Here is a 27,105-nt window from a genome sequence, read left to right on the forward strand (position 1 = left end):
ATTGCATTGGCTTTTTTAGCTGCCACGTAACACTGTTGGCTCATGTCAAGTTTGTGGTCAACCAAGACTCCTAGATCCTTTTCACATGTACTGCTCTCAAGCCAGGTGTCACCCATCTTGTATTTGTGCCTCTCATTTTTTTTTGCCCAAGTGCAATACTTTACATTTCTCCCTGTTAAAATTCATCTTGTTTGTTTTTGCCTAGTTCTCTAATCTGTCAAGGTTGTTTTGAAGTGTGATCCTGTCCTCTGGGGTGTTCTCTTCCAACAGGAGCATCTGGCAGTGAGAAGTACAGGAACAGGAACAAAGTGAATGATTTCTTGTGCTTTTAATGACTGTGTGGCTGGCACAAATTAAACAGGGCACGCCTTTTCTAGCATGGAAGTACAATTGTGGGGCAAGCTTTACCTGTTCATATTCTTGCCTTTCAGACATTTTTTTACTTGTTTCTGGCACTGGATTTACTTGTGGATACTATATTTTAGCACAGCATCATGTAACACCTGAATGCAGGTATATTATATATATTTTCCCGCCCCCCCCCCGGGTTCTTGCAGGAGGAAGGGCAGGCTATAAATTTAATAAACAAACGAACAATCTCTCTGCAAGACCATGAACCGTATGTGTCCCCAAACCTGAGTGCAAGGCATGGGAAAGGATCTGATACCCAATGCGCAAAATCACATCTTTTAAGACAGTTTTATGCTCCAACAGGAACCCATTTCACAGAGGGAAAAGTGGTGATACTAATTAAGGAGACAGTTAACTTGCCCCAGAATCCAAGTACAAAGGCAGAGGTGGGGGGTGATGCAAAAACCATAAAACAATTCCTTAACCCACAGCTCTCTCTTTCAGGATCACCCACAACTCTCTTTTACACACATTCCCCAAAGCACACTCACATTCAAAACTTTCTCACACACACAAACATCTCCTCTCCCTGTTACTTAACCTCCTGTTGCCCCTCCCCCCACCATTAAAATTCAGTGGGGTGTATTATTTCATTCAAGTGGTACTGGAAATCTTAATAATAAATTGAGGTGGGTTATTTTTGGCCTCCTCTTTTTCTTCCCTCCCACTTCCTTAATCCTCAACATGCAAATTTCTGTCAGTGTTTTGGGGTTGCAAATTACCATATTTTTTGCTCTATAAGACTCACTTTTTCCATCCTAAAAAGTAAGGGGAAATGTGTGTGCATCTTATGGAGCGAATGCAGGCTGCACAGCTATCCCAGAAGCCAGAACAGCAAGAGGGATTGCTGCTTTCACTGCACAGCGATCCCTCTTGCTGTTCTGGCTTCTGAGATTCAGAATATTTTTTTTCTTGTTTTCCTCCTCCAAAAACTAGATGCGTCTTGTGGTCTGGTGCGTCTTATAGAGCGAAAAATACAGTACCTGATCTTGTTTCTACATAAGTGTTGATGCATTAAAGGTAAAGGGTTCAGTTGTGGCCGACTCTGGGGTTGCGGCGCCAAAGGAGCCGGCGTTTGTCCGCAGATAGTTTTTCCGGGTCATGTGGCCAGGATGACTAAGCCGCTTCTGGCGAACTAGAGCAGCACACAGAAACGCCGTTTACCTTCCCGCTGGAATAGTACCTATTTATCTACTTGCACTTTGACGTGCGTTCGAACTGCTAGGTTGGCAGGAGCAGGGACCGAGCAACGGGAGCTCACCCCATCATGTGGATTCGAACTGCCGACCTTCTGATCGGCAAGTCCTAGGCTCTGTGGTTTAACCCACAGCGCCACCCACATCCCATGTTGATGCATTCGTGATCTGCTATTCTTCCACTTTGTTCTCCAGACTTTGCAGTTTTCTGAAGTCGACAGGCTGCATCTTCTTTTCTTACAGTTTACTGATGTGCACCAGTACATCTGGGCGCTGACTAATTTACAACATGGAAAGGAATGTGAATCCTATTGTGTCATCACATCAAGGTCCCTTTTTGCTCTGTGCATATGTTCTAGTGTGCATCAGTAACCACCAGCAGCAAGAACATAGATGCAAACTGAAAACGGTGCACACAAAAAAGGCAAGCACCAAATCGGAAATTATGTTGAGAATTACACCAAGTAGACTGGGAAGGTAGACTGAACAGAATGCAAACTCATGGAATGGTATGGAGTAAATCCATCCATTTGCTGAATAGTCTGCTACAAGCTCATGTCCTGAAACCCTCTCTATGTGTCTTCTGCTCCTTTCGTTCCTTCCCTTATCCACTCTTTGGAGATTGATCTGTCCCAAATTTTTACAGCAAATTTACTATTAAAGTATTTCCCTGCCACTGTTCATGTCTGATGCACAATCCTGTTCTGTTCCTTGCTTTGGGAGCAGCAGTGAACGCTCTTTGGCAAGTGGGACTCAGATCTACTCATACTGGTGGGTTTCCTAAAGAGCCTTAGCCATTTTGAGCAGGTTCCTTACCATTCTCAGGGTGCTCAATTTCCCCAATGCTGCCGTCTGGCGTGGTGCGCTCATAGTGATCCTCCGGCAAAGCCAGTGGTCCAATGCGGGGGCCCGATGAAGACTTGCTGCTTGGTGTTTCTGACTCCTCAAGGCCACTGTCATAGTAACTGTGTTGGGAGGGGTCCTGCAGATCTTGCGCCTGATTGGCTGCAGAGAATGTCACTCGGCGATGAGGTAACTGCGCAAAAACAAAAACAAAACAAGAAATCACAAAAACATATTCCATAGGTGAACTGTAAAATGTTGCCACTACAATCGGGGGCGAACGAAGGCGTCGTGACGCCCAGGGCAGCAAACCGCTATGTACGGCGCATGTGCGGCGTTGCTACGTACCGTGCATGCACCAAACGTAGCGATGCTGCACATGCGCCGTACATAGCGGTTTGCCGGTGGCGCAGCTCCAGCGCCATACGGATGGTGCTGGAATCCTCTGCTTGCGGCTACAGCCACAAACGGAGGATCCTCCACATGTGACTGCGACGGCGCGATGGCTGCTCGCACTGTCACGAGCCCCCATGGGGTGCCTTCTTGTCACCCCCCCCCCAGGCATGGCACCCGGGGCACACCACCCGCACCGCCCCCCTTTTCTGACGCCACTGACTACAATGAATAGCAAGGAAGCACAATCAATGCAACCTGAGAAACACTTGTCCATTAAGAGAGCCCACCTAGATCATGAGATGAGCTAGACCGTACCCAGTACAGGCAACAGTAATAAATACTAAGAGCTGTTAGCAACCTGAAGATAGTCAATGCCAATGATCTTTGTACTAAACATAAGGCGGAGATTCAAGATGCCTTCTCACACTTTGTGATGCTGCCTCCTCAAAAGTAGAAAGCACATAAAAGGCACCATATTTTTCGCACCATAGGACGCACCGGACAATAGGACGCACCTTGTTTTAGAGGGGGGAGAACAAAAAAAAAAAAATCCCCCCCTCTCTGCCCAGCGCCCCTTCAGCGAAGCGGCAGGAGGCGCTGCGCAGAGAGAGGGAGAATTTCCCCCCTCTTGTTTTCCCGCTCTAAAACAAGGTACCGTTTAAGGTGCGTTCAGGCGGCTACCCTGGAAGCCTGGAGAGCGAGAGGGGTCGGTGCACACCGACCCCTCTCGCTCTCCAGGCTTCAGGTTCCTTTCAACCTGCTCTTTGGGGCTGGCGGGGGGGAAGCCCACCACCAGCCCCAAAGAGCAAGTCAGGGAGCAGCGGAAAGGCGCAGCGGAGAGGCTCCTGCCATAGCTGCGCGTCACTTCTCCAGCTGGGAGAGGGTCGCGGGGCTATGGTGTCTTCGCTCCATAGGACGCACACACATTTCCCCTTCATTTTCGAAGGGGAAAAAGTGCGTCCTATAGAGCAAAAAATACGGTACATCTAAACCTCCAAGATTCCCGTGTGTGTGTGTCTATCTATCTATCATCTATCTATCTATCATCTATCTATCTATCTATCTATCTATCTATCTATCATCTATCTATCTATCTATCTATCTATCTATCTATCTATCTCTATCTATCATCTATCTATCATCTATCTATCTATCTATCTATCTATCTATCTATCTATCTATCTATCTATCATCTATCTCTATCTATCTATCTATCATCTATCTATCTATCATCTATCTATCTATCATCTATCTATCTATCTATCTATCTATCTATCTATCATCTATCTATCTATAATAAACCACTGTTTTACATATTTTTACCCTTCCTTTCAAGTTATGTACCCTTTCAAAGTGGTTTCTTTGCTCATAAGTGCCATAGTCACGGAGGCACCTGATGAAGTAGACGCCAGTCCCCCAAAATGTATGTCGTGGGGGTGGCGGCTTGCCAGCGTGCAAGATGGCTGTATAATTTAATCTCTCCCATACCCACCAAGGTCCTTTTTGCTCTATACCAACATAACTTAGATGCGCTAAGTTGTTGAGACGGACAATCTAGCAGGGGAATGCAACTGGCATCTGGTAGGAGACATACGAAACCCCTTGAATTAGATCTGCCTGAAAGAGAACATTCTTAGTTGGGGCTGTCAAGCGCCAATGAAACTGATACCGTGGCAGGATGGGCTCCGACCAGGGAAAGGCGTGAAACTAACAACCTGTCAAATGGTGGAGACATTGCTCATTACTTTAAATCACCCCACAATGACTTAGCAGCGGACTGGCAAGCAGCGATTGCAATGCTTGGTCTGAACCGTTCCGATTTGCAGGGATGGTGGATACGGCAAGCAAGGTGTTTGAACTACCTCTGCCCCCCATCTCAGAATCCCTTTCTCCCTCTGCCCATCCCACACAGGGCTCATGGCAACCCTCTTGATTAACCAGGTCTGAAGCTCCTCTTTGCTGTCCTTACTTCAAGGTTGAACATGGTGGTGTGGTGATACCTCAGTCCAGTTTGAGCATATTGCACCGATCCTGCCCAGACTGCGCTGGCTGCCAATTAGCTTCCGGGCCCAATTCAAAGTGCTGGTTTTGACCTATAAAGCCTTAAAAGGCTCAGGACCGCAGTCAGGGCTGGATTTAGGTTCGATGAGGCCCTAAGCTACTGAAGGTAATGGGGCCCTTCATATGTCCAGCTGTCCCTTGTCCACAACAAATTGTCGCTGTTTTTGTGTGTGTTGAATATATGTTATATGGTAATTTATGGACCTAATAGGTATCTAAAGCCATTTGCACATAACAAAATATGTACTTTATCGAAGTAATTGTTGATCTGTACTGTATATAGAAATGAGCAAACCAGTGATGTGGGGCACTAAGGTATAGCTTGTTTAGCTTATACATAAATCTGGCACTGACTGCAATATCTAAAGGAAGGCCTCTCCCCATATGAACAAGGCTGGACCCTGTGATCACCCTCTGAAACCCTTCTTCATTGGCCTCCCTCACAAGAGGTCTGGTGGGTGGTAACATGAAAAGGGCCTTTTCTGTGGTGGCTCCCCATTTGGGGAACCCTTTTCCTAGGGAGGCTGACCTCGCGCCATCGTTACAAATCTTCAGGTACCAGGCAAAACCATTCTTCTTCTCCGAGGCCTTTGGCTAATTAAACCATCTATGGCCTTTTAAACTGAGGTGGTGGGGGTTACTGTTTTGTTTGTTGCTTTGGTATGTAATTTTGTCTTTTTATATTTTAAACTGCCAGGTGATCCTTGGATGAATGGCAGTACAGAAATTTAATTAATAACTACATGTATGCATCCATCCATCCGGATTTCATTCTGACAAAGAGAATTAAAAACAAGAAATTATAGTAGGTGTTGTTTGTTAAAAAACAGGTTGTGATTAGAATAAAAAAAGAAACAAATAAATAAATCACATAAATAAAAGCCGTACAACTGAACTAAGGCAGGGATAAAATGGAATGACCCTATACTGATCCCTCCTAAAAGTTTGGAAAATAACAACCAAACTTACACAATCTGGAAAAAATGAAAAACAGCAGAATGAAGTCAAATTGATTGAAGTATTGATTTTCAGTTGTTTGCTAGGAAACAGAAAGCAACTGGGAAGAATGCCAACAGTCCTCTCTCCTTCCAAGCCCCCCGCTTTCTCAGGCAGAACTCGCAGAACAGCATCAAGGAAACAAATGCTTTTTATTTACTTCAACATTCCTCCTCCAAATCATTGTAATATGTATGCCTTGGAAGACTATTTTGTTCTCATGAAAACCTAGACCTGACCACCAAAAAAAGCCCAACTCTCCACCCTCTTCCCACTTGAGCTCAGGTGTTTTTGGTTTAATTGCAATAGTTGCTTTAGAATCATAGAATCATAGAGTTGGAAGAGACCACAAGGGCCATCGAGTCCAACCCCCTGCCAAGCAGGAAACACCATCAGAGCACTCCTGACATATGGTTGTCAAGCCTCTGCTTAAAGACCTCCAAAGAAGGAGACTCCACCACACTCCTTGGCAGCAAATTCCACTGTTGAACAGCTCTTACTGTCAGGAAGTTCTTCCTAATGTTTAGGTGGAATCTTCTTTCTTGTAGTTTGGATCCATTGCTCCGTGTCCGCTTCTCTGGAGCAGCAGAAAACAACCTTTCTCCCTCCTCTATGTGACATCCTTTTATATATTTGAACATGGCTATCATATGCCCCCTTAACCTCCTCTTCTCCAGGCTAAACATGCCCAGCTCCCTTAGCCGTTCCTCATAAGGCATCGTTTCCAGGCCTTTGACCATTTTGGTTGCCCTCCTCTGGACACGTTCCAGTTTGTCAGTGTCCTTCTTGAACTGTGGTGCCCAGAACTGGACACAGTACTCCAGGTGAGGTCTGACCAGAGCAGAATACAGTGGCACTATTACTTTATGTTAAATAGGAAAATGTCGTGGTTTGGGGGGAGGGGGTGGCTAAGTCCACAGATCAACATCAGACTTTAGAGGGTCCCTGGTGCAATGTGAGATGCCTTATTACTGGTACAGTCCAACACCAAACATGTGAAAACCTCACCCAAATTCACTTCATAATTTGGGCTGCATATCCCTAATACAAACACATGTAGATCCATTCCTAAACAGTCTGTCCTCAGGGTCAGAAATTAGGCAGGTGTGTCAAAGTTTTCACAGAATCGTATCATTCATAGCATTCTGGAGTCAGATGAGATCTTGGAAGTACTCTGGTCAGTGCAGAACAGCCACTTTTACTCTAACCAAAACACAAACTAGAATGTGGGAACAAGAGAGTCAAACAATAAAAGAAATCTGGCAACGGACGAGCAGGAAGTAGGTCTCTTACTCACATATATCATACAGAATCGAACCAGAATTCAACTGTTATATAGTAAAACCTCAAAGCTGGAAGCTGTACAGTGGTACCTCAGGTTACATACGCTTCAGGTTACATAAGCTACAGGTTACAGACTCCGCTATCCCAGAAATAGTGCTTTGGGTTAAGAATTTTGCTTCAGGATGAGAACAGAAATCGTGCTCCGGCGGCGCGGCGGCAGCAGGAGGCCCCATTAGCTAAAGTGGTGCTTCAGGTTAAGAACAGTTTCAGGTTAAGAACAGACCTCCGGAACGAATTAAGTACTTAACCTGAGGTACTACTGTATTTTAATTTAGATAGTAAAGGTAAAGGAACCCCTGACCGTTAAGTCCAGTCGTGGATGACTCTGGGGTTGCGGCGCTCATCTTGCTTTCAGGCCGAGGGAGCTGACGTTTGTCTGCAGAGAGTTTTCCGGGACATGTGGCCAGCATGACTAAGCCGCTTCTGGTGAACCAGAGCAGCGCGCAGAAACGCCGTTTACCTTGCCGCCGGAGCAGTACCTATTGATCTACTTGCACTTTGACGTGCTTTCGAACTGCTAGGTGGGCAGGAGCAGGGACCGAGCAACGGGAGCTCAGCCCGTCGCGGGGATTCGAACCATAGACCTTCTAATCGGCAAGCCCTAGGCTCAGTGGTTTAGACCACATCTTCAAATATCTAAAAGCCATGGAAGATGCAGCAAGCTTGTTGTCTCCTGCTCTGGAGGGCAGGACCCGAACCAATGGTTTCAAGTTGCAAGAAAGGAGATTCCGACTAAACATCAGGAAGAACTTTCTGACAGTAAGAGCTGTTTGACAGTGGAACAGTCTCCCTTGGGAGGTTGTGGACTTTCCTTCCTTGGAGGTTTTTAAGCAGAGGTTGAGTGGCCATCTGTCAGGGATGTTTTACCTGCATTGCAGGGGTCTGGGGACTGGATGGCCCTTGTGGTCCCTTCCAACGGTGCAATTCTATGATTCTAGCCTCTTTAGTGTTTCCAGTAGTTTCCTCCCTCCCTTAATCTTGTCAAACACTAAACTTTTTTCATAGATTGCTTTCTTCCTGTGATCTGAGGCAGCCACCTCAGGTGGAGAAGTGAGAATAAACAGTTGTGGCTTCTGGTGAGATCTCATGGGGTTCTTGTGATATCTTACCAGAAGCTGCTGTAGTCACTTCTTCTGCACTGAGGGAGAACTCTGCCTGACTCTGCTGCCATGACTGCTCAAAAAGCAAGGGAAAGCAGCACCTTCCAGGTTTCCGTGAGATCCTGCAGGCCTCTTGCGAGATCTCACTGGAACCTGGAAGCTGCACAACCCTGCCAAGTGAGGTTTCAGCAGGAGGGCTCCTTCCCATTTCAGCTCAGGTGGTGAAATGGGATGGACTGTCCCTGGGCCTACAACCTGCTCACTTGACCCTTGCCTTTTAGGACTGGGTGTCTAGGCTTCTGAGGTAGCTTAATACCTCCCTGAGGGAAGGGTTTGTTCCTATCTGCTTCAAGGAGGTGCTGATAAGACAACTTATGGACCCCTTGGTCTCAAATTTCCCTCTTGAGGGCAAGGTGCTGGATGAGTGGTTGCCTCTTAATTCCAGACAGTCTTGGGTGATGGTGATTATTTGGATCCATTCCAGTCTGGTTTCAGGCCTGGTTACGGGACAAAAGTAGCTTTGGCCACCCTGGTGGATGACTTACACAGGTGAATGGATGGGTTATGTGCTACCATATTAGTTCTGGACCTCTCATAGCAGCTTTCAATACCACCTACCATGGTATCCTTCTAGGTCACCTCTTGGGGTTGGGCTAAAGGGGGCGCCATCTTACAGTAGTTTTGGTCCTTCCTGGATGGCTGTACTTAATAGGGTGGTGCCAGGGTTTACAGAGTTCCATGGGAGACTATATGATTTTCAGCCAATGAGGAAAGCCATCTAGAAGCTTGCAGTGTTGTTAGGACATTGGTGACACACAACTCTACCTTTCTTTGTCATCCTCTGTTCCAAGGTGTTGCTGAAGTTCTGAATTGATGGCTGGAGACAGTTCTGGGGTGGGTGAGGGTGAATAACCTGAGTTTAAATCTGAGCAAGATTGTGAGACCCCCCAGATCCAGAAGGAAGTTTACAACTGGTTCTGGATGCAATAGTATCCCCCTTGAAAGACCAAGCACACCGCTTGGAACTCACACAAAGACTAAATCCATATGAAAAAGATCCCCGTTCAATCCTTTTTGTATGCTTTAATTAATGTGCATAATCACACTAACTGGAAACTGCAGCAAATTGCACACGACAGCAAGCTTGACAAAGAAGAGATTGCAAATGCATCACTGCCACTCCTCAAATAAGAAATTTCAGAACTCTGAACTTAAGAAAGAAAACCAGATTGTTGCCCTCATATCTGACTGCTCCATTTAATTCAATGGGATTTTCTTCTGAGTATACATGCATCCCACAATATTTGTTGCAGCTTACTTTGTTTTAATAAAGAAGGCTGATCGCCAAAGAATTGATGCTTTTGAATTGTGGTGCTGGAGGAGACTCTTGAGAGCCCCGTGGACTGCAAGAAGATCAAACCTCTCCATTCTGAAGGAAATCAGCCCGGAGTGCTCACTGGAAGGACAGATCCTGAAGCTGAGGCTCCAATACTTTGGCCACCTCATGAGAAGAGAAGACTCCCTGGAAAAGACCCTGATGTTGGGAAAGATGGAGGGCACCAGGAGAAGGGGACGACAGAGGACGAGATGGTTGGATGGTGTTCTCGAAGCTACCAGCATGAGTTTGACCAAACTGCGGGAGGCAGTGGAGGACAGGAGTGCCTGGCGTGCTCTGGTCCATGGGGTCACGAAAAGTTGGACACGACTAAACGACTAAATAAAAACAACAACAACAACAACTTTGTTTTAATAATAATAATAATAATAATTCTAGAAAGTGTGGAATTTAAAACAACGCACTGGAGTGTGTCTCTTCCAAAACGATGACCTTAAAGAATTGCAGTCTCAGAAAGATTCCAGATTGCCAACAGCAGGGTGGTTCCTTTCCCCTGAATATATCGAGGGCTGAGGGTGGACCATTTCTGTTGCTTGAAAAGGAGCCTGTTCCAACCAGCTGATATTCTGATGCAGAGGTGGGCTGGCAGAAAACTCTTCCTGGCCAGCACATTTCACGCTCTTTTGATTACTGTTCAGCGTGATATGGAACATCTTGGGGAACAAATCCCTCTTTAATGAGGCATTTGGTTTCCTGCAACACATTGCAAATTTGGTGTGAACAACACCCACACTTCTTGGTAGTCTGGAAACAGAGGAGGCTGCCTTATATCAAGTCAGACCAGTGGTCCCTCTAACTCACTATTGCTGCTATTAACTGGCAGTGTCTTTCCAGGGTTTCAAAGTAGAGTCTGTCCTTGCCTTACCTAGAGATGCCGGGGACTGAAGCTGGGACCTCTGCCTGTGAAACAGTGGCTCTGAGTCACAGTGCTTCTAACACGGCAGGTGAACACACTTATTATCATTCAGTAATGTCACCACCACTTGGTTTCCTGACCAGCAACACCTGAGCCATCTCAGGGTGTTCCTTGGGAAAAGTTGCTTGGGCTCTTATCACTTCCACTGTCCACTGCAGTTCGCAGCGTACCTTCGTTGCTCTGTGCTCTGGTTCCGCTTACGGAGTTTCTTTCCTTCTCAGCTGCAGCCACAGGGACACCTGCTGGTAGATGCTACTCAATACTTACTCACTTTTATGTAGCTATCCATCTCATCATTTTGTCAAGGGGAAGCAGTAAGATGAGAAGGAGGAGAATTGTGCCCTTTATATGCAAACTACATTACCGAGCGTACACTGTTTGCCTGCAAGCCTAGAGTTTACTCTGCATTGCCTTTAAAGAAAAAGAAAAGAATGCCCCACAGAGGAACTTACATTGGCCACAAGAAAAGCTGAATCTGTAATCTGCATAAATGATGTAAATTAGCATTATTATTTTGAAAGATTTACCCAGCATCTTCACTAATAATGCTTTCTATACTAGAAGTCACCAATGTGGGGCCAATGGGCTCCATGGAGGCTTGCAAAGCTATCTACTCCCCTCTGTGCCAGAAATGTTGGCAATGACTATGATTGAAATAATGGTAACAGCTGCCTCTTCCCAGTTCCTGCTTGATCTGTCTGTGCATTGGGCCTGGTGGGGCAGAGGACATGAGTGGTAGGTGGAGCTAAAAGTTGGTGTCCCCACGTCCTCTTGCTTTGACCATAGGAAGCGCCATGAGTTCCAAGTAGCAGGGCTGGCTGGATGCAATGGATGCTCCTGGAGAGGGTCTCTGTGGGGTTGGACAGACCCTGCCAGGGGCTTGCGGATGAGGATTCGGGGAGAGGTGCAAGTTTGGCGGGATCCTCTCTGCCCAATCCCATCATGGAGGCATGCAGCTTCTGCATCTCAGGAGTTGCCAGGGTCCACTCCAGACATCTTGCTTGTGAGGCTAATTCTGCCTCCAAAGGCATCTGAGTCTGTCTCTGGTTTGGCGCCTCAAGAGAAACCTGTAGGGTCACCCATCCTGTCTACTCCAGAGGATTCACGGCACAGGCATGAGCCCATTCTTCTCAAAGGGATGCCCGCTGGCATTTATAGTCTAAGGAACAGTCCCGCTTGCAGGGCTAAGATTGTGCCCATATCATGGGATCATAGGTGAGGAGGAGGTTGCTTGTTGGACCAACGTCTTAGCTTGTTTAGCCATGCATTGCATCTGCAGGGTCTTGAACTTCCCTTTGTTTATGCACTGCACTGATTTCAGTATTAACGGTTTTGTTGAACCCATAATTTGAGTTCTTCACCCAGTGGGAACCAGGACAGGAAGCTGCCAAGTCAGACCTTCGGATCCTCTTGCTCAGTACCGTCTGCACAGCACTTGTCCGCGGATTCAGGCAGGGACCTTTCCTCTACCTGGAAATACCAGGGATTAACCCGACAGGGCCTTCTGCATGCAAAGAAGATGCTCTGCTACAGACTTGCACTCCTACTCCTCCAGAATGCTAAGATTAAGAAATTAAACAGATGGAGCTATTCATCACCTGGCTAGAGAAACTTCCATTCTGGAGCTTCTACATGTTAGAAGTTCCCCCGTGATGAAAAGATTTTATTCATTAGTGCACAGGACTGCAGCATTGATAAGCTCACTTTTCGTTCTCATTAGCTTTTTGTGTGTATCTGGCTGCTGCTAAATTCACAAGAGCAGAGCCAATGAGAAAGAAGCAGCTGGCAATCCTCTGCCTTGCAGAGACAAGTAGGGCTACCACCATTTTTCACAATCCTCCAAGGACCACCATTTTGGAGACATTTTCTTTTCCGTTCCGAGCATCATCCATTTTGAAGTAAGCAAAACTGTACGCATGTTTTACGTTTCAGTACCGAGTGTAAAATTATCTCCCCCAAAGCCCTGAGATTCCTGATAACTTGTCCCCAGACAGAAACAGCTCAGACCTGCCAATGGTTCTGCTTCATTTTTTCCCTACAAATTGTGGAGAATTTTGGGAAACTCCACAGAATTGCTCTCCTTTACAATGCTTTGATGGGCTGAATGGAACTCCCCTATCTACCCATTGACAACAGGGAAACAGAGCAGGCAGGTGTGCTCAAAATATTAATCTAAGGGGCAGCTGGTCAAGTGGACTCCCTGGCTCTCCCAAAGCTTCTCTAAAGACACTTCCTTAAAGGTCTAGGGCAGGGGTCTGCAACCTTTAAGACAAAAAGAGCCACTTGGACCCGTTTCCGAAGAAAAAAAAACTGGGAGCCGCAAAACTCGTCATTATAAAAATAACTTTTTTTGTCACTTTTTTATTATTTCTTTGTTTGACCCCTCAGAATTACTCCTCCTCATAGAAATAAAAGTTAAATTAACAAGTTACCTTTTTTTTGTGTGTGTGTTCTTCACTCCCCTTCAAAACAGTGACCAGCGTACATGCCCCCTTTCAATGCAGTGACCAGCATACATGCCCCTTACAATGTAGCGGGCGGGCGGGAAGGTGACATCAGGACGGTGCGTGACTAACGCACGCACCGCCCCCATGCGATGTCACAGCCAGTACAGCGCCCGCCACAGTGGGGAGTGTTGGGGCGCACAATGCGCCTCCTCCCCTCGCTAGTATCTGCCCCGGAGCTGTGGCAAAGGTGTAAAAGAGCCACATGCGGCTCCGGAGCCGCGGGTAGCTGACCCCTGGTCTAGGGCAAAAGTACCTTCTCAACTGCCCTTTATTTCAACAGCTGCCTCTGTCCTTACTGTATACTCACAGCTCCTGCTATCCAAATGCTCATTGCACAAAAATTCACTTATCCAAAGATGAGGAATTAGTGCCCAAACCTCGCAATACACACCACAGGCACCCAAACAGCCAGGCCTACATGTAGTACTGTAAACAAATAAGCAGCCTTAAATAAACTTTGGTTTTTGTGTTTTGGTCTGTAGCGACCGTTTCACTTGCAAAAGGCAAGCAAATAAGCAAATAAGGTGCTCTCTTATTTTTCTGCTGTCCCCCTTTCCCTCCTTTTGCAAACTTTCAGAGGTTTTCCAGGGTGTGTGTGTGTGTGTGTGTGTGAAAACTCCATGTTCAAGAATGCATTAGAAATTTCCCTATAGTAAGCAATGGAAATCGTTAGCTTGTTATATGAAAAGTTCACCCAATGAACAATTTCCTGAAAACGCCTTGTGTTTGGATAGCAGAACTTGTGTGTGCACCCTTATTCCCTCCAACAGAGCTGAAATTCCCAGAGTGGTTTCACAATAAATCTCTCTTCCCAATGAACTCTGGGAATTGTAGCCTTGAGAGATGGGAAGAGGAGTCTCCTAACAGCTCTCAGCACCCTTAACAAACTACAGTTCCCAGGATTCTTTGGGGGAAGCCATGAATGTTCAGAGGGAGAGTGAGACTGCTTTAAATTCCTGTGCGTGCTCCCATGAGGGTCTTAGGAAAAGAAGGTGGCTCCTCTCCATACAACTTTTGTAAGGAGTGGCTAGCCAGACCCCAAATTAAGAAGGAAGAAAGTTGGCAATGGGTATGGAGACTTACATAACCTCCCTTCTCTCGGCCAAGTCTTCTCACCAACCGCTGCTTCTCGCATCAGAACAGGAAGCAGATTAAAGAGGCAATTTAAGGTTCCTTTATTTCTACTGCTGCAGTCAGCCATCAGAGAAGTGTTGAGGGGCAAGGAGCAAAAGAATGACTGGGAGATGAATTATGAACCTGGATTATGAATTATGCACCAACGGTTTTCCTGCACTGCCATAGGATTATGACAGTAATTACAAATAAAGAATAAATGGCATGCATGCAGCACTAAGGTAAAGGTAAAGGTGCCCCTGCCCGTACGGGCCAGTCTTGACAGACTCTAGGGTTGTGCGCCCATCTCACTCAAGAGGCCGGGGGCCAGCGCTGTCCGGAGACACTTCTGGGTCATATGGCCAGCGTGACATCGCTGCTCTGGCGAGCCACAGCCGCACACGGAACGCCGTTTACCTTCCCGCTAGTAAGCGGTCCCTATTTATCAAATTGCCCCCGGAGGTGCTTTTGAACTGCTAGGTTGGCAGGCGCTGGGACCGAGCAACGGGAGCTCACCCCGCCACGGGGATTCGAACTGCCGACCTTTCGATCGGCAAGCCCTAGGCGCTGAGGCTTTTACCCACAGCGCCACCCGCGTCCCTTTCGCATGCAGCATTATCGGTATGCAATAACTGGTTACAACTGAAATTTAGGAAAACAGGTCAACAGAAAGAGCCTTATAAACTCTCACCAGTTAATACTCCATACCCCAGCCTCCCTTTCCTGTGCCTGTTCTGCCCAATACACAGAAGTCTCCAAATGCTGCTAGATGAGGTCACAAAAGGTCCTTGGCTTGATACCAGGAGGTAGTAGATAATGACTTGCTCCAAAGGGCTCACAAGTTCTAATAAGCAAACAGCAATGCAGCTGAATGTGCGAGGCATGAGCTACAGTGCCGGGAATATCAATCAGAGCTACTGGCATCCCTGCACAGCAGAGAGAGAGAGAGAGAAGGGGAGAGAGAGGGGTGGGGTTGGGGTTGCAAGAAGCTGGGGCTTTTATGCACAGAAGTACTTCTGTACAGATTGGAAAGTGGTGCAAAGGTGGAGCCACTGACGTAGCTTTCAATAGAGCCAAACACTTCAGACTGCACTGTCATGGCACACAACAACGATAACAGTTGTTATTATTAGCATAATAACAATAATAAAGTTGTGTTGTTATTGATAATAATAATGATGATAATGATAATATGCTATCTTCTACATACATTGTGTTCTACATTCTGTTTGATAGGTTCCTATCACAGGAACTTACAGTTTTAAAATACCGTATTTTTTGATCTATAAGACTCACTTTTTCCCTCCTAAAAAGTAAGGGGAAATGTGTGTGCGTCTTATGGAGCGAATGCAGGCTGCGCAGCTATCCCAGAAGCCAGAACAGCAAGAGGGATTGCTGCTTTCACTGCGCAGCGATCCCTCTTGCTGTTCTGGCTTCTGAGATTCAGAATATTTTTTTCCTTGTTTTCCTCCTCCCAAAGCTAGGTGCGTCTTGTGGTCTGGTGTGTCTTAAAGAGCGAAAAATACGGTAAATACAAGTGAAACAACAGAGGATGTGGAGAATGGAGGCAGGGCAAAAGGGGAAGAGTATGTGATCATTGCAATTACATGAATTTTGGCTTAGTTACAACAGGGTGCTGGCTGTTCCAGAGGCTCCCTTGCAAAAGGTGAGTTTTGAGGGGCAACTTGTAAGGGAAGGGTTGAATTCTGGGAGGGAGCAGTCAGTAATTTAATTTTTTTAAAAAGGAATTTAATGGACAAATTTGGGGGATCTTGGATCCCCCCAAAAAACTTCTGACATCACAGTATCACAGAGTGGGAACCTATGGGAATAGTCATAAAAAAAAAATTAGGTCCAACTTTTTTGATCTGCGGAACTGTGCACAGTTATAGGTGCCACATAATATTCATTCTGCTGTATAAATCATTATTCTAGTGTGGCAGCACCTACATTTTGGAATCCCCCCTGCCTACTGATATCTGGAAGACACCTTTGCTGTACTTTTTTCAGTGCCTGTTTAAAATGTTTTTGTTTAGGCAAACTTATCCAGACATGTAGAAAATTCACATCTGTTTTAATCCGCTTTTAGCTTATATCAGATACCATTTCATGCCATTACTTTTTAGCCTCAGGACAGTTCCACCAGCAGTGGATGAACTCTGCTCTATCCATTCCACATCCATCCATTTCCAGCACACATCATTTCCCATTTTGTATATGTTGTGTATAAATACCACAATATCCAAAGTTTAACAGAGTCCCCCTCCCCGCCCACAGACATCAATATAGATTTATCCAGCCTTGAGGAACTGCTAGCCCATGCAGCATTGCTGTTAAATGGCATTAAAATACAACACAGCACGGTTTGTAAGAAGTTTTGTAAGGTGAATTATTTGAAATATTGCAAAAAAAAGATAATGAGAATTCTTAGTTAAAGATAATTAAATATGAAATTAAGAAATGCATAATAAGTGATAAGAATGGAAAATCATCAGAGGTGTTGACGGAAGTCCAAAAATTATTGTATAAGATGAGAAGTTTTGTTGTATGAATGATAAGTAATATGTTAAAAACGAATAAAAATGTATATAAAAATAAAATAAAATACAACATAGCACTTTAGTAATTTCCTCCCATTTTGTAACACAGTCAATTTTTTGTTCTATCTCCCACGTGAATAACAATTTGATATTTTTGGGACGCTTTTTCCCCAGGTTTTTGACAAATTGATTTCTCAAACTTATTTGGCCATTTATTTTAAGAATCTCTAATTCAAAAATATTAATATAATATGAATTCTACATTATCCAAAGCTTCCCTCGTTTGATCTATAGACATTATTTGATTATTACCAATCCGTTCAACCAAATTTTACAGCCCTACTTTATGTCAGTTAACAAACTACTCCATGGTTCCGTTTTTACTGAATGGTGGATAAAATAGCCGAGATGTAATTGGTGATGTCAATAGACACAGTTTGCTTTTTATTTATCCCATATAGTGCAAAGTGCTGGAGAAACAACCCTTCTCCAATATTCTGTCTTTTGGGTCCATCCATAATAATACATTTGAGGGTATTCTTACAAAACATTGCTCTACTGCTCCTATTTCTCCTTGTCCTGGTTGATAATACCATTTGGTAATCCAAATTATTTGCCTGATATTCATTTATTAAATCAGGAGATGATAACCCCCCTTATTTTTGTTGGTGTACGTTATTTTAGCTTTAAGTTGTGGTGTTTTTGTTTTTCAGCCCATATAAAACTGATATTTAATCGTTGCCAAGTTATTACCCTGATGTTGCCCTCTCTGCAGATTAAATTTTGTAGATAAGCTTCCTTTCACTAAAACTCTTGCTTAGAGTAAACTGAATCTATTTTATAAAACTTGTTCCAAAGACAATTTTATTCAGCACATATAAAAGATAGGACCATTCAACCCTATCAAAAGCTTTTTAGTGTCGATAAAAGTGATAAAATGTGATCCCCCCCATCGATGAAATTATTATATTTATCATTTCAAGGATATTATATGCCATTCTCCTAAGAAAAACCTACTGTTCTGTATAAATTTATTTATGCATTACCACATCAAAGCTCCTTGCCAGTGTTGATGCAGTGTTGATGCAAATATTTTTAATCAGAATTTAGCAATGAAACTGGAGTATGCTGTATGGGTAGTAATAAATTCTTTTCTGGTTTGGGAAAAATCATGACTGAATCCTCATTCAATGTTTGTAGGATTTTACCTTCCCTCAACATGGAATTACAGGCATCGCCCCATGTCCATGCAATCAGCACGCGCGTGCCATTTTCAGCACTGCAAGGGGGTGGGGGTGGCCATGAATGCACTTCTGTGTGAGTGGGGAGTTTCCTGTAAAACATACAATTGTATAGTTGGAAGATATCCCAATGGTCGTCTAGCCTAACCCCCTGCAATGCAGGCAAGTGCTTTGTAGAACTCAAATCCATCAGATCTGGAAGATTTTTGAATTTTGGCTTTTGCTATTATTTTCCTTACTTCTTTTTCTTGAATTGGAGCATGCAAACATTCTTTTTCTACTTTTGTTTTTTCTTGTATTTGTGGATTTTTGGAAGACATAACTTGATATAATATTTCTTAAACCCTTCCTTTAGTTCTTGCTCATTAAGAACATATTGATTATCATCCTTCCTATTAAGTGGATTTACTTGCTTTCTAAACTTCTTTCTTAAATAATATGCGAGTAATTTATCATCTGTTACCTTTATTTTAAAAAACCTGCTTTCTTGCTAAACCAAACTGTGCTTTCACTGTAATAGCCTTTTAGCCTCTAATAATTTTTCATTAATCATTTCCCTTGTATCCTTTCCCCCCTTAGATGCACCTTTTTTTAACCCCCCCCCCAAAAAAACGGCCGTAGCCGATTCCCATAATATAGAATCATTAATGTTTGGGGTATCATTATTATTTAAGTTCCTCTGAAACAGTTTTAACAAAAGACTCACTCCGTATTAAGAACAAATAAAGATTTGCATTATATTGCAAAGTTAATAGTAAAACTAATTGGGCTGTGATCACTATGTAGAGTGGTACCAAGAGTTGCATAGTCAATCCTTTGTATTAATTATGATGATGTACAACAAATATTTGTGAATAAATATCAGGTACTCTGAAGTAATATGTATAATCTCTGTAATAATAATAATAGGCTGGTTTTATTTTAAAGTATTTCTGAGATTATTCATAATACATTTAGAGAATGCAGTAGCTAGGTTGATGACTGGAGCAATTTATCACTGGGCTGTCGTGCTTCCTAGAATATTTGAGGGCTTTGCATCTTTTCTCGCTCTCACCTGAGACAACTGAGGAATGGAAGGAGAGGTGTAAAGCAGCCACCCCGCCCCTTTGAGTGTCCTCCCTTCTTGCCGCATTCAAAAAATGGCAGAAGTCTGAGTGAAGCAGGGTGGAATAACACAGAGGGCTTGTTTTTTCTAAAAGCAAGGAAACAAAGCAGTTTGAAGAAGGAGAAATAGCAAGAGAAGCTACAAAGCAGAGGCTTTCTCTAACTTCCTTCCTGCTGTCCTCAATCCGTGTTTTAAACTGCCACTTTCCTTCCTTCATTGTCACCCCTACTCAACACTATTTTAACCTCTGCCACCGTTTAAAATCTCTACCGTTTCGTTTCCAATGCTGTTTCATTCAAACCTCTGCTGTTGTTTAAAACTGCACTCCTGCTTTACTCAAATATCTGTAGTTTAAAACAATTTTTTCCCTTAGTGTTGCTTTACCGCTGCTTTACTCAAACCTCTGCCCTTATTTAAAACAGCCACTTCTTTTTCAGTGTCTCTCTTTTTATTCTCAAACTTCTCCCTCTTGTATACCTCAGCTTCCTCAGGTGAGAGATAAAAGATGCAGAACTTTACTCAGACCTCTGTCATGGTGTAAAACTGCCATTTTACTCTCAGTTCCCTCCACCCGTTTTACTCAAATGTCTGCTGTTGTTTTACACCACCACTTTCCCAGTCCGTGGTGGCTGCTGGTGATGTACAGCCTAGCTTCTCTTTTGCTCCCTGACCTGACTCTGAATTCATGCAATTTCTTCAGTGGGGGCTGCGCTCTGACTTCAAGGAAATCTGGGATTGTGATGCAGCCTTGCATTTTTATGATGCAGCCTTGCATTTAACAAATGATAGCAGCCTTGCATTTTTATGTATATAGGAAGATATGTGCCACACTAACCTGGACAGCATGGTAGTGAGTCCAAGTGTGGCACAAAGCCTTAAGCAAGAACAGGAGTGCGGGAATTGATAGTTGGTTTTCTCCTCAGTTAGGGACGCGGGTGGTGCTGTAGTCTAAACCACAGAGCCTATGGATTGCCGATCAGAAGGTCGGCGGTTCGAATCCCCACGATGGGGTGAGCTCCCATTGCTCGGTTCCAGCTCCTGCCAACCTAGCAGTTCGAAAGCACGTCAAAGTGCAAGTAGATAAATAGGTACCGCTCTGGCGGGAAGGTAAATGGTGTTTCTGTGCGCTGCTCTGGTTTGCCAGAAGCGGCTTAGTCATGCTGGCCACATGACCTGGAAGCTGTACGCCGGCTCCCTCGGCCGGTAAAGCGAGATGAGCGCCGCAACCCCGGAGTCGTCCGCTACTGGACCTAACAGTCAGGGGTCCCTTTACCTTTGTCCTCACTTATTGTTGTTGTCTTAACCAGTAACAAGGGGAGCATTGGCCATGCATCCCCTCCCCAGAGTACAGTGGGAGGGCTTTCTTGCTCCTGAAGGTGTGAAGTGAAATGGAGTTTCTTTTGCAAGAGGACACACTAGAGGAGGTATCAGGGACAGGTGACGCACCTAAGGCCACTAACCCCTAAGGAAAACGATGGAGGAGGTAGTGACTAAGGTTGAGTATCTTCTCTTCCCCTATCCTGCCCATGTGAAGATTCTTGCATTTTCAGAATCTTTGGCTAAATGCCCAGTGACTGAGTGGTTACCTCCAAGTGAGTTATGAGTACTGCAAAGAAGAGAGGTGGTGATGGAGACAATGGGAAGGAGCAGCAGCAGATGAGATGATACAGAGCTGCTGAGACAAGGAGAGGTCTGATGATGGGGGTGGGCAATCCACACTAACACACAAACCAGGGTGGCTGTTGACTTAGCAGCAACAGATCAGGGGTCATCAGCAGGACTCCCAGGGTTTTTATCCTGAAACATTTTTTTAATTTATAGATTTGGTATTCCTGGATTTTAAAGAACTGTGACATTTTGGGTGCTGCTGTGGCTTTCATTATATTGCTTCTGTTTTTATGCTGTGTTTAGATATTGCGGTTTTAATTTCATAGGCAATGTTTCACCTTTATTGTAAGTCACCTGGGGAACTCTTGTTATTTGGTTGGCATATAAACGTTGCAAACAAATAAATCAAAATCCAAGCAGCCTCTAGCCTGAAAATACAAATTAGCAAAAGAAGATGGACAGACCTGAAGCAGAAAGCCTCATTTTAGTGGACAGTGCAATTTTAAAACAAACTGCAGTTGACAAGCTGGAACCAATTTCCATATTACTGACAGCAACCTGCCACAAGATGGAGATAGCAGGTAAGAGAGAAGACCCTACCTTTCCAACTAAAGTTTGTGTGCAGTTAGACCCCTACAGCAAGCCCAACTGAACTCAGGGAGATTTACTTCTGCATAGGATTGCACTGCAAGTCACAGCAGCTTCTGAATTATTTTAACACGTCTTGAAAAAAAAGTCTTTACAATCTAATGAAAAAGAATCTCACCAAAGCTACACACACCATTGGAACAGATCACCGTCCATCATGGGCACATTCTATGCATTTGAAGCCATAACCTGTGCCATCTTATTTTATAAAATAATCTTTATTAATTTTTAAAATATAGACAAAATACAAACAACACAAAACATATGGATAAACAAGGAAAGAGGGGCAAAGTGACTAGAGTGGATAAAAGGGAGGGGAAGGTAATAGAAGATTATAAAGGTAAAGCGACCCCTGACCGTTAAGTCCAGTTGCGGACGACTCTGGGGTTGCGGCGCTCATCTCGCTTTACTGGCCGAGGGAGCCGGCGTACAACTTCTGGGTCATGTGGCCAGCATGACTAAGACACTTCTGGCGAACCAGAGCAGCACACGGAAACGCCGTTTACCTTCCCGCCGGAGTGGTACTTATTTATCTACTTGCACTTTGACGTGCTTTCGAACTGCTAGGTTGGCAGGAGCAAGGACCGAGCAACGGGAGCGCACCCCGCCGCGGGGATTCGAACCAACCTTCTGATTGGCAAGCCCTAGGCTCTGTACCCTACATTAATGAATTAATGTACCCTACATTAATTCATGTGATGCAACTTTTATAGCCACAATCCAAGGCATTGAAAAAGTATTCTACCATAATCTTCTAAAATATATCCTCTCCACAGACTTAATTGGACCATTGAGGGTCCATGTTCCGTCTCTGCTGTATTGACATATATCAATGATTTAGACCAAATAGCACAAAAAGGATCTGATTTATGTTCTCCCCTCATTTTTTTTTATTTTTTGGTATGTGATGTGCTCAGAGAGAGATGGCTTAAGGGCTCATAGTCATATTTAAGGGTATGAACCTGTTTCAGATGAAGCAACAGGATTATTCTGCTTATGGCCTCAAAGACCACCCTGCTGAAGCCTCAGAACCTCATGGAAGGCTAAGATTTCCACCGGTTATGTGAAGGGCTTCAGTGACTTGCTGCCATGCCTTTATCTGACCTGGTACCAGACATTTGTCCTCAGAGACAAACCAGAAACAGCACTGGTTAAGGAGCTGGCAGGGCCTCTTGGAATCAGTGCTGAGAAGACCCATTGAAGAGTCCTTGTCAGAATAGGAGGTCCTTGTAAATGCTGGCACCAAAAGATCAAGGTCCAGGCCAGGCAGCAATGACACAGCATGTTTCTACAACCCCAGAGTTGTCGCCTGGCCTCATGAGTAGCAATCTCGGAAATGCCTTCATTACTAGCTGCAGTAGTGTGATCTAGAAGGGCAGATTAAAGGAGGTCTCCTTCTGGAGCCTTCCAGTTTGTGGAAATAACTCAAGCTGCTGACTCCTTGGTCCACTTACCCCTCCTTGTTGTGCTGTATCTTGCCTGAAGTCCCTGTGATAATGACCTTGAGCTGTTGCCCCCCCCCCCAACCTCTGGGTTGTATTTTGGACCTAGACAGATTCTCTGTGCTTGACTTTGGCTTGTCTGAGCTGAGCTGCACCTGCAACCCTGCACTCATTTTGGTAGAAGCTTATACCACCTGAGACCCCAGACCCCAGACCCTGAGGCTCCTCTTAGATCCTTGCCTGCTCCCCAAGATGAGCAAAACTAGGATCTAGATTGGTATTGGAAAGGTTTTAATGTTTGGTGTTTTGATGTGTTCCTTTACATTTTGTTGGAAGGCACCCAGAGTGGCTGCAGCAACCCGGTCAGTTGGGTGGAGTACAAGAATTATTATTATTGTTGTTATTATTATTAACCATACAAGGAGAAGGGGACGACAGAGGACGAGATGGTTAGACAGTGTTTTCGAAGCTACAAACATGAATCTGACCAAACTGCGGGTGGCAGTGGAAGACAGAAGTGCCTGGCGGGCTCTGGTCCAGGGGGTCACGAAGAGTCGGACACGACTGAACGACTAAACAACAACAACATTATTAACCATCTCTCTCTGCCTTTTTTCTTCTCCTTAAAGCGAAATTCACGTGCACACACTCAAAAAGCCATGAAAGAAAATAGTACTGCTGCTATTGGTATGACTCTCCCTAGGTCAGACACAATCCACCTGCAGGTTCCAAGCCATCAGCAGAATGGCTGTACAGGGAACCAATGGAAGCTGGTGCACAGGGTACCGCCAGGGCTTTTTTCCGTGGGAACTCATTGGAACTCAGTTCTGGCACCTCTCAGGTGGGCACCATTGCCATTCTAAGAGAACGAGGGAGTTGTTCATGGCAAGTTCTGTCACCTCTTTTTCTACCAAAATTGGAAAAAAATTAAAGTATATTTACAGAAATATTGCAAAATTAATGAATGTTAGAAGAATATTGGAATGAGGTTATATGGTTTTAGCAGAAGTGATAAATCATATGAATATTAAGTGTTAATGTGATAAAGTGGAAAATTTAAGGTTAAATTGTGTTAGGATAAATTATAGAACAAAAATTGAAGAAGAGGGAAAGGATTTGTTGAACCAGTTAATTTGAACCAGAATACAAAAAAGGGGTGCGAGGAAGTCGAGGAAATAAGCTAATGAAAGATATAGATATAAAATTTCGATGTGTTTTTTTTTTTATGTTGTATTTTTTTTTATTGTTGATGTATTGTTTGTTGATTTTTTGTATTGTTTTTCTTGATTGTTTTTTCTTTTCATAATTATAAAATATCTAATAAATATTATTTTTAAAAAAACCAAAACAAACAAAAATAGCACCGGGCACAGCCCTCCTAATGTGTATGTCAAGCATTTTAAAGATAAACTTATTTCAAAGCTACTCTCTCTTTCCTGCCGCCCCATTTTATAATTCTGATTGAAGTCTGAGGTTCTGCAAACATTGCTGTCAATCAGCTCTCTGCACCACACAGCCAACCCCAACCCCAAAGTATAGTATGGCAGAGGGATTCCTCCCATGCATCTCTAAGCAAAAAAAGGCATGTGATTGAATGGACTTGTCCAGATAAAAAATCTGTGGTTAAAAGGGCTATCCAGCACAGCCACTATAGCAGACTTGGGAGGTGTTAGGACTGCTTCAAGAACAGCCTTAGCCTAGGTCAGAACCAGGCATCTGTTCTGAGCATGCTCAGAGCTGTTTCCTTGAAGACCACACCTACTCAGCCAGGCCTTGTTCTCTGAGCTCCCTTGCTGCCTTTTTGTGTAACTGAGCAGGACTGGCTGCAAAGTGACTTTGTTGTCGTTCCCTATGTATTTGTTTTACTTATACAATTTTTGTTACATGGATGGAGATATTGGGAGCACTTTAAAGGTTTGCAAGTGTATTGTTACATAAACGTTCACGGTTTACCACAAATGATGCATCGAACGAAGTGGACTTTAGCCTCCAAAAGCTTATGGACGAATAAACGTGCTGGTCCTTTCCCTGTTTTGCTGAAATTGTACTGCAGTACAATCTATTTTAAAGGCTTCTAAGGTAAAAAGAGTGTGGAACACTTGGGCAAATTTAAATTGCATTACAAAAGGCTCCAACAAGAACACTGTGCACAGGTTGTAGTCTCTTCTTGCACACCACACCCAGGCAAGCCTGTTGCAACAGGCAAGGCACATGTTGGATTTGCTGAAGAGCTACCTATAAAGTCTTATATTTCTAGGTCTGCACATCGCAGCTGTAGACCAGATCATTTCCCCCTTTGATTTTGGGTTGCTGTTTTTCATTTGTTTGTTTAATGATTCCAAACCAGCCCTCCACACCTCCCCAATGCAAAACCAGGGGCAGGAAGGCCGGATATTTACTTTTTAAACAATTCTCATTTCTTTTAATCATTATTGGGTTTGTGTCCATTCCACCCTTCCTCCAAGGAGCTCAATTCAAAGTGTTGATGCTGTCCTTTAAAACCCTAAACGGCCTTGGTCCAGTATATCTGAAGGAGCGTCTCCACCCCCATCGTTCTACCCGGACACTGAGGTACAGCACCAAGGGCCTTCTGGCAGTTCCCTCACTGCAAGAAGCCAAGTTACAGGGAACCAGGCAGAGGGCCTTCTCGGTAGTGGCACCCTCCCTGTGGAACGCCCTCCCATCAGATATCAAAGAGAACAACTACCAGACTTTTAGAAGACATCTGAAGGCAGCCCTGTTTAGGGAAGCTTTTAATGTTTGATGTATTGCAGTATTTTAATATTTTTTGGGAAGCCGCCCAGAGTGGCTGGGGAAGCCCAGCCAGATGGGTGGGGTATAAATAATAAATTATTATTATTATTATTATTATTATTATTATTATTATTATTGGGTGGCAGTCATGGGTCTCCTTTCCCCCGTGTTATCCTCACAAAGACCTTGTGGAGTGTGTTAAGCTGAGAGACTGGCCCAAGTCAGACAGTGAACTTCGTGACTGAGTGAGGATTTGAATGCCGGTCTCCCAGCTCCTGGTCCACTTAATATCCTTTCTCCCTATTCCACATTCTGGAAAGATGATGTAGAAATGACTAAGATCACTGTATCCTCCCTAATGACTAAGATCACTGTATGCCCTGTGGGGCACCTTTATGACTAACCTACTCAGGTTGCAATTCTGTACAAGCTTATGAGGTGGCAATCCCAGGGGTTCATTGGTGCCTGCTTCTGAGTAATGTATGGTTTCTTTGACTTGGAAGACACACTAGAAATTGTGGTGGCAACTCTGAACCAAGGCACAACACTTAGGTATAAAAAAAATCCACTGTTTCTTTGCAAAGGAGGAGGAGAGGGAGAGAACCGGAACAGGAGGGAGAAAGGTTGTTTTTCTGGTGCTCCAGAGAAGCGGACACGGAGCAATGGATCCAAACTACAAGAAAGAAGATTCCACCTAAACATTAGGAAGAACTTCCTGACAGTAAGAGCTGTTCGACAGTGGAATTTGCTGCCAAGGAGTGTGGTGGAATCTCCTTCTTTGGAGGTCTTTAAGCAGAGGCTTGACAACCATATGTCAGGAGTGCTCTGATGATGTTTCCTGCTTGGCAGGGGGTTGGACTCGATGGCCCTTGTGGTCTCTTCCAACTCTATGATTCTATGATTCTAGGTGGTGCCACACATATTTCTTTCCTGCAGAGAAGCAACTGTGGCAGCAGTTGTATCCTGGCTGTATCTGTAGTATCTTTGCAAGGGAGCAGAGTGGAGAGAAAACCAGAACTGGCCACACCCATAAGATCTCATTGGCCACGCCCCCATGCTTCTGCTCTTGGAGGCGAGTGTCAGTATAGAGGCATGCTCCTTAACTCAGTGATGGGTTTCACAACAGCCAATTCATCCTTCATCTCTGGTTGCTGATATCCCCTGTAAGGGATTAGAATTGAGCCACATAAGTGGAACCTGACCAGCGAGTGACATAAGTCAGCAAAGTGTTGCTCTGGTAGGCCTTAGGTGGTTCAAAAATCTTCATAAAGGCAGCCAAGAAAGCCTCCTAGGATGGAGAAGTGGGCTTTCCCATTCAGGAACGGAGATACCCAGTCGAGATCTTCTCTCCATAGTACTAGAACCAATTCAGACAGGTTTCAGGCTGCAGCATAGACAACAGCTTGGCACTGGGCAATAAAACTTTGTCAGTTTGTTTGGGTGCTATTAAAACATTCATGTAAAGGCATTTGGGGCTGTGAGTTCCTG

At 44.3% G+C, this 27,105-nt stretch overlaps 1 protein-coding gene across 8 annotated transcripts in view; it reads right to left on the minus strand.

Annotated features, from left to right (window-relative positions):
* The window catches only part of PCDH1 (protocadherin 1), a 192,083-nt gene that overhangs the window by 16,410 nt on the left and 148,568 nt on the right, over positions 1–27,105 (minus strand). For all 8 annotated transcript variants that reach the window (XM_083448558.1, XM_083448560.1, XM_083448562.1 and 5 more), the window contains one exon: positions 2,424–2,643. In XM_083448558.1, the coding sequence (XP_083304684.1) occupies positions 2,424–2,643 (220 nt within the window). The remainder of the gene's footprint in view (positions 1–2,423; positions 2,644–27,105) is intronic.

This window comes from Podarcis tiliguerta (assembly GCF_965153285.1).
Source record: "Podarcis tiliguerta genome assembly, chromosome: 7".
In the NCBI taxonomy this organism is placed as follows: Eukaryota; Metazoa; Chordata; class Lepidosauria; order Squamata; family Lacertidae; genus Podarcis; species Podarcis tiliguerta.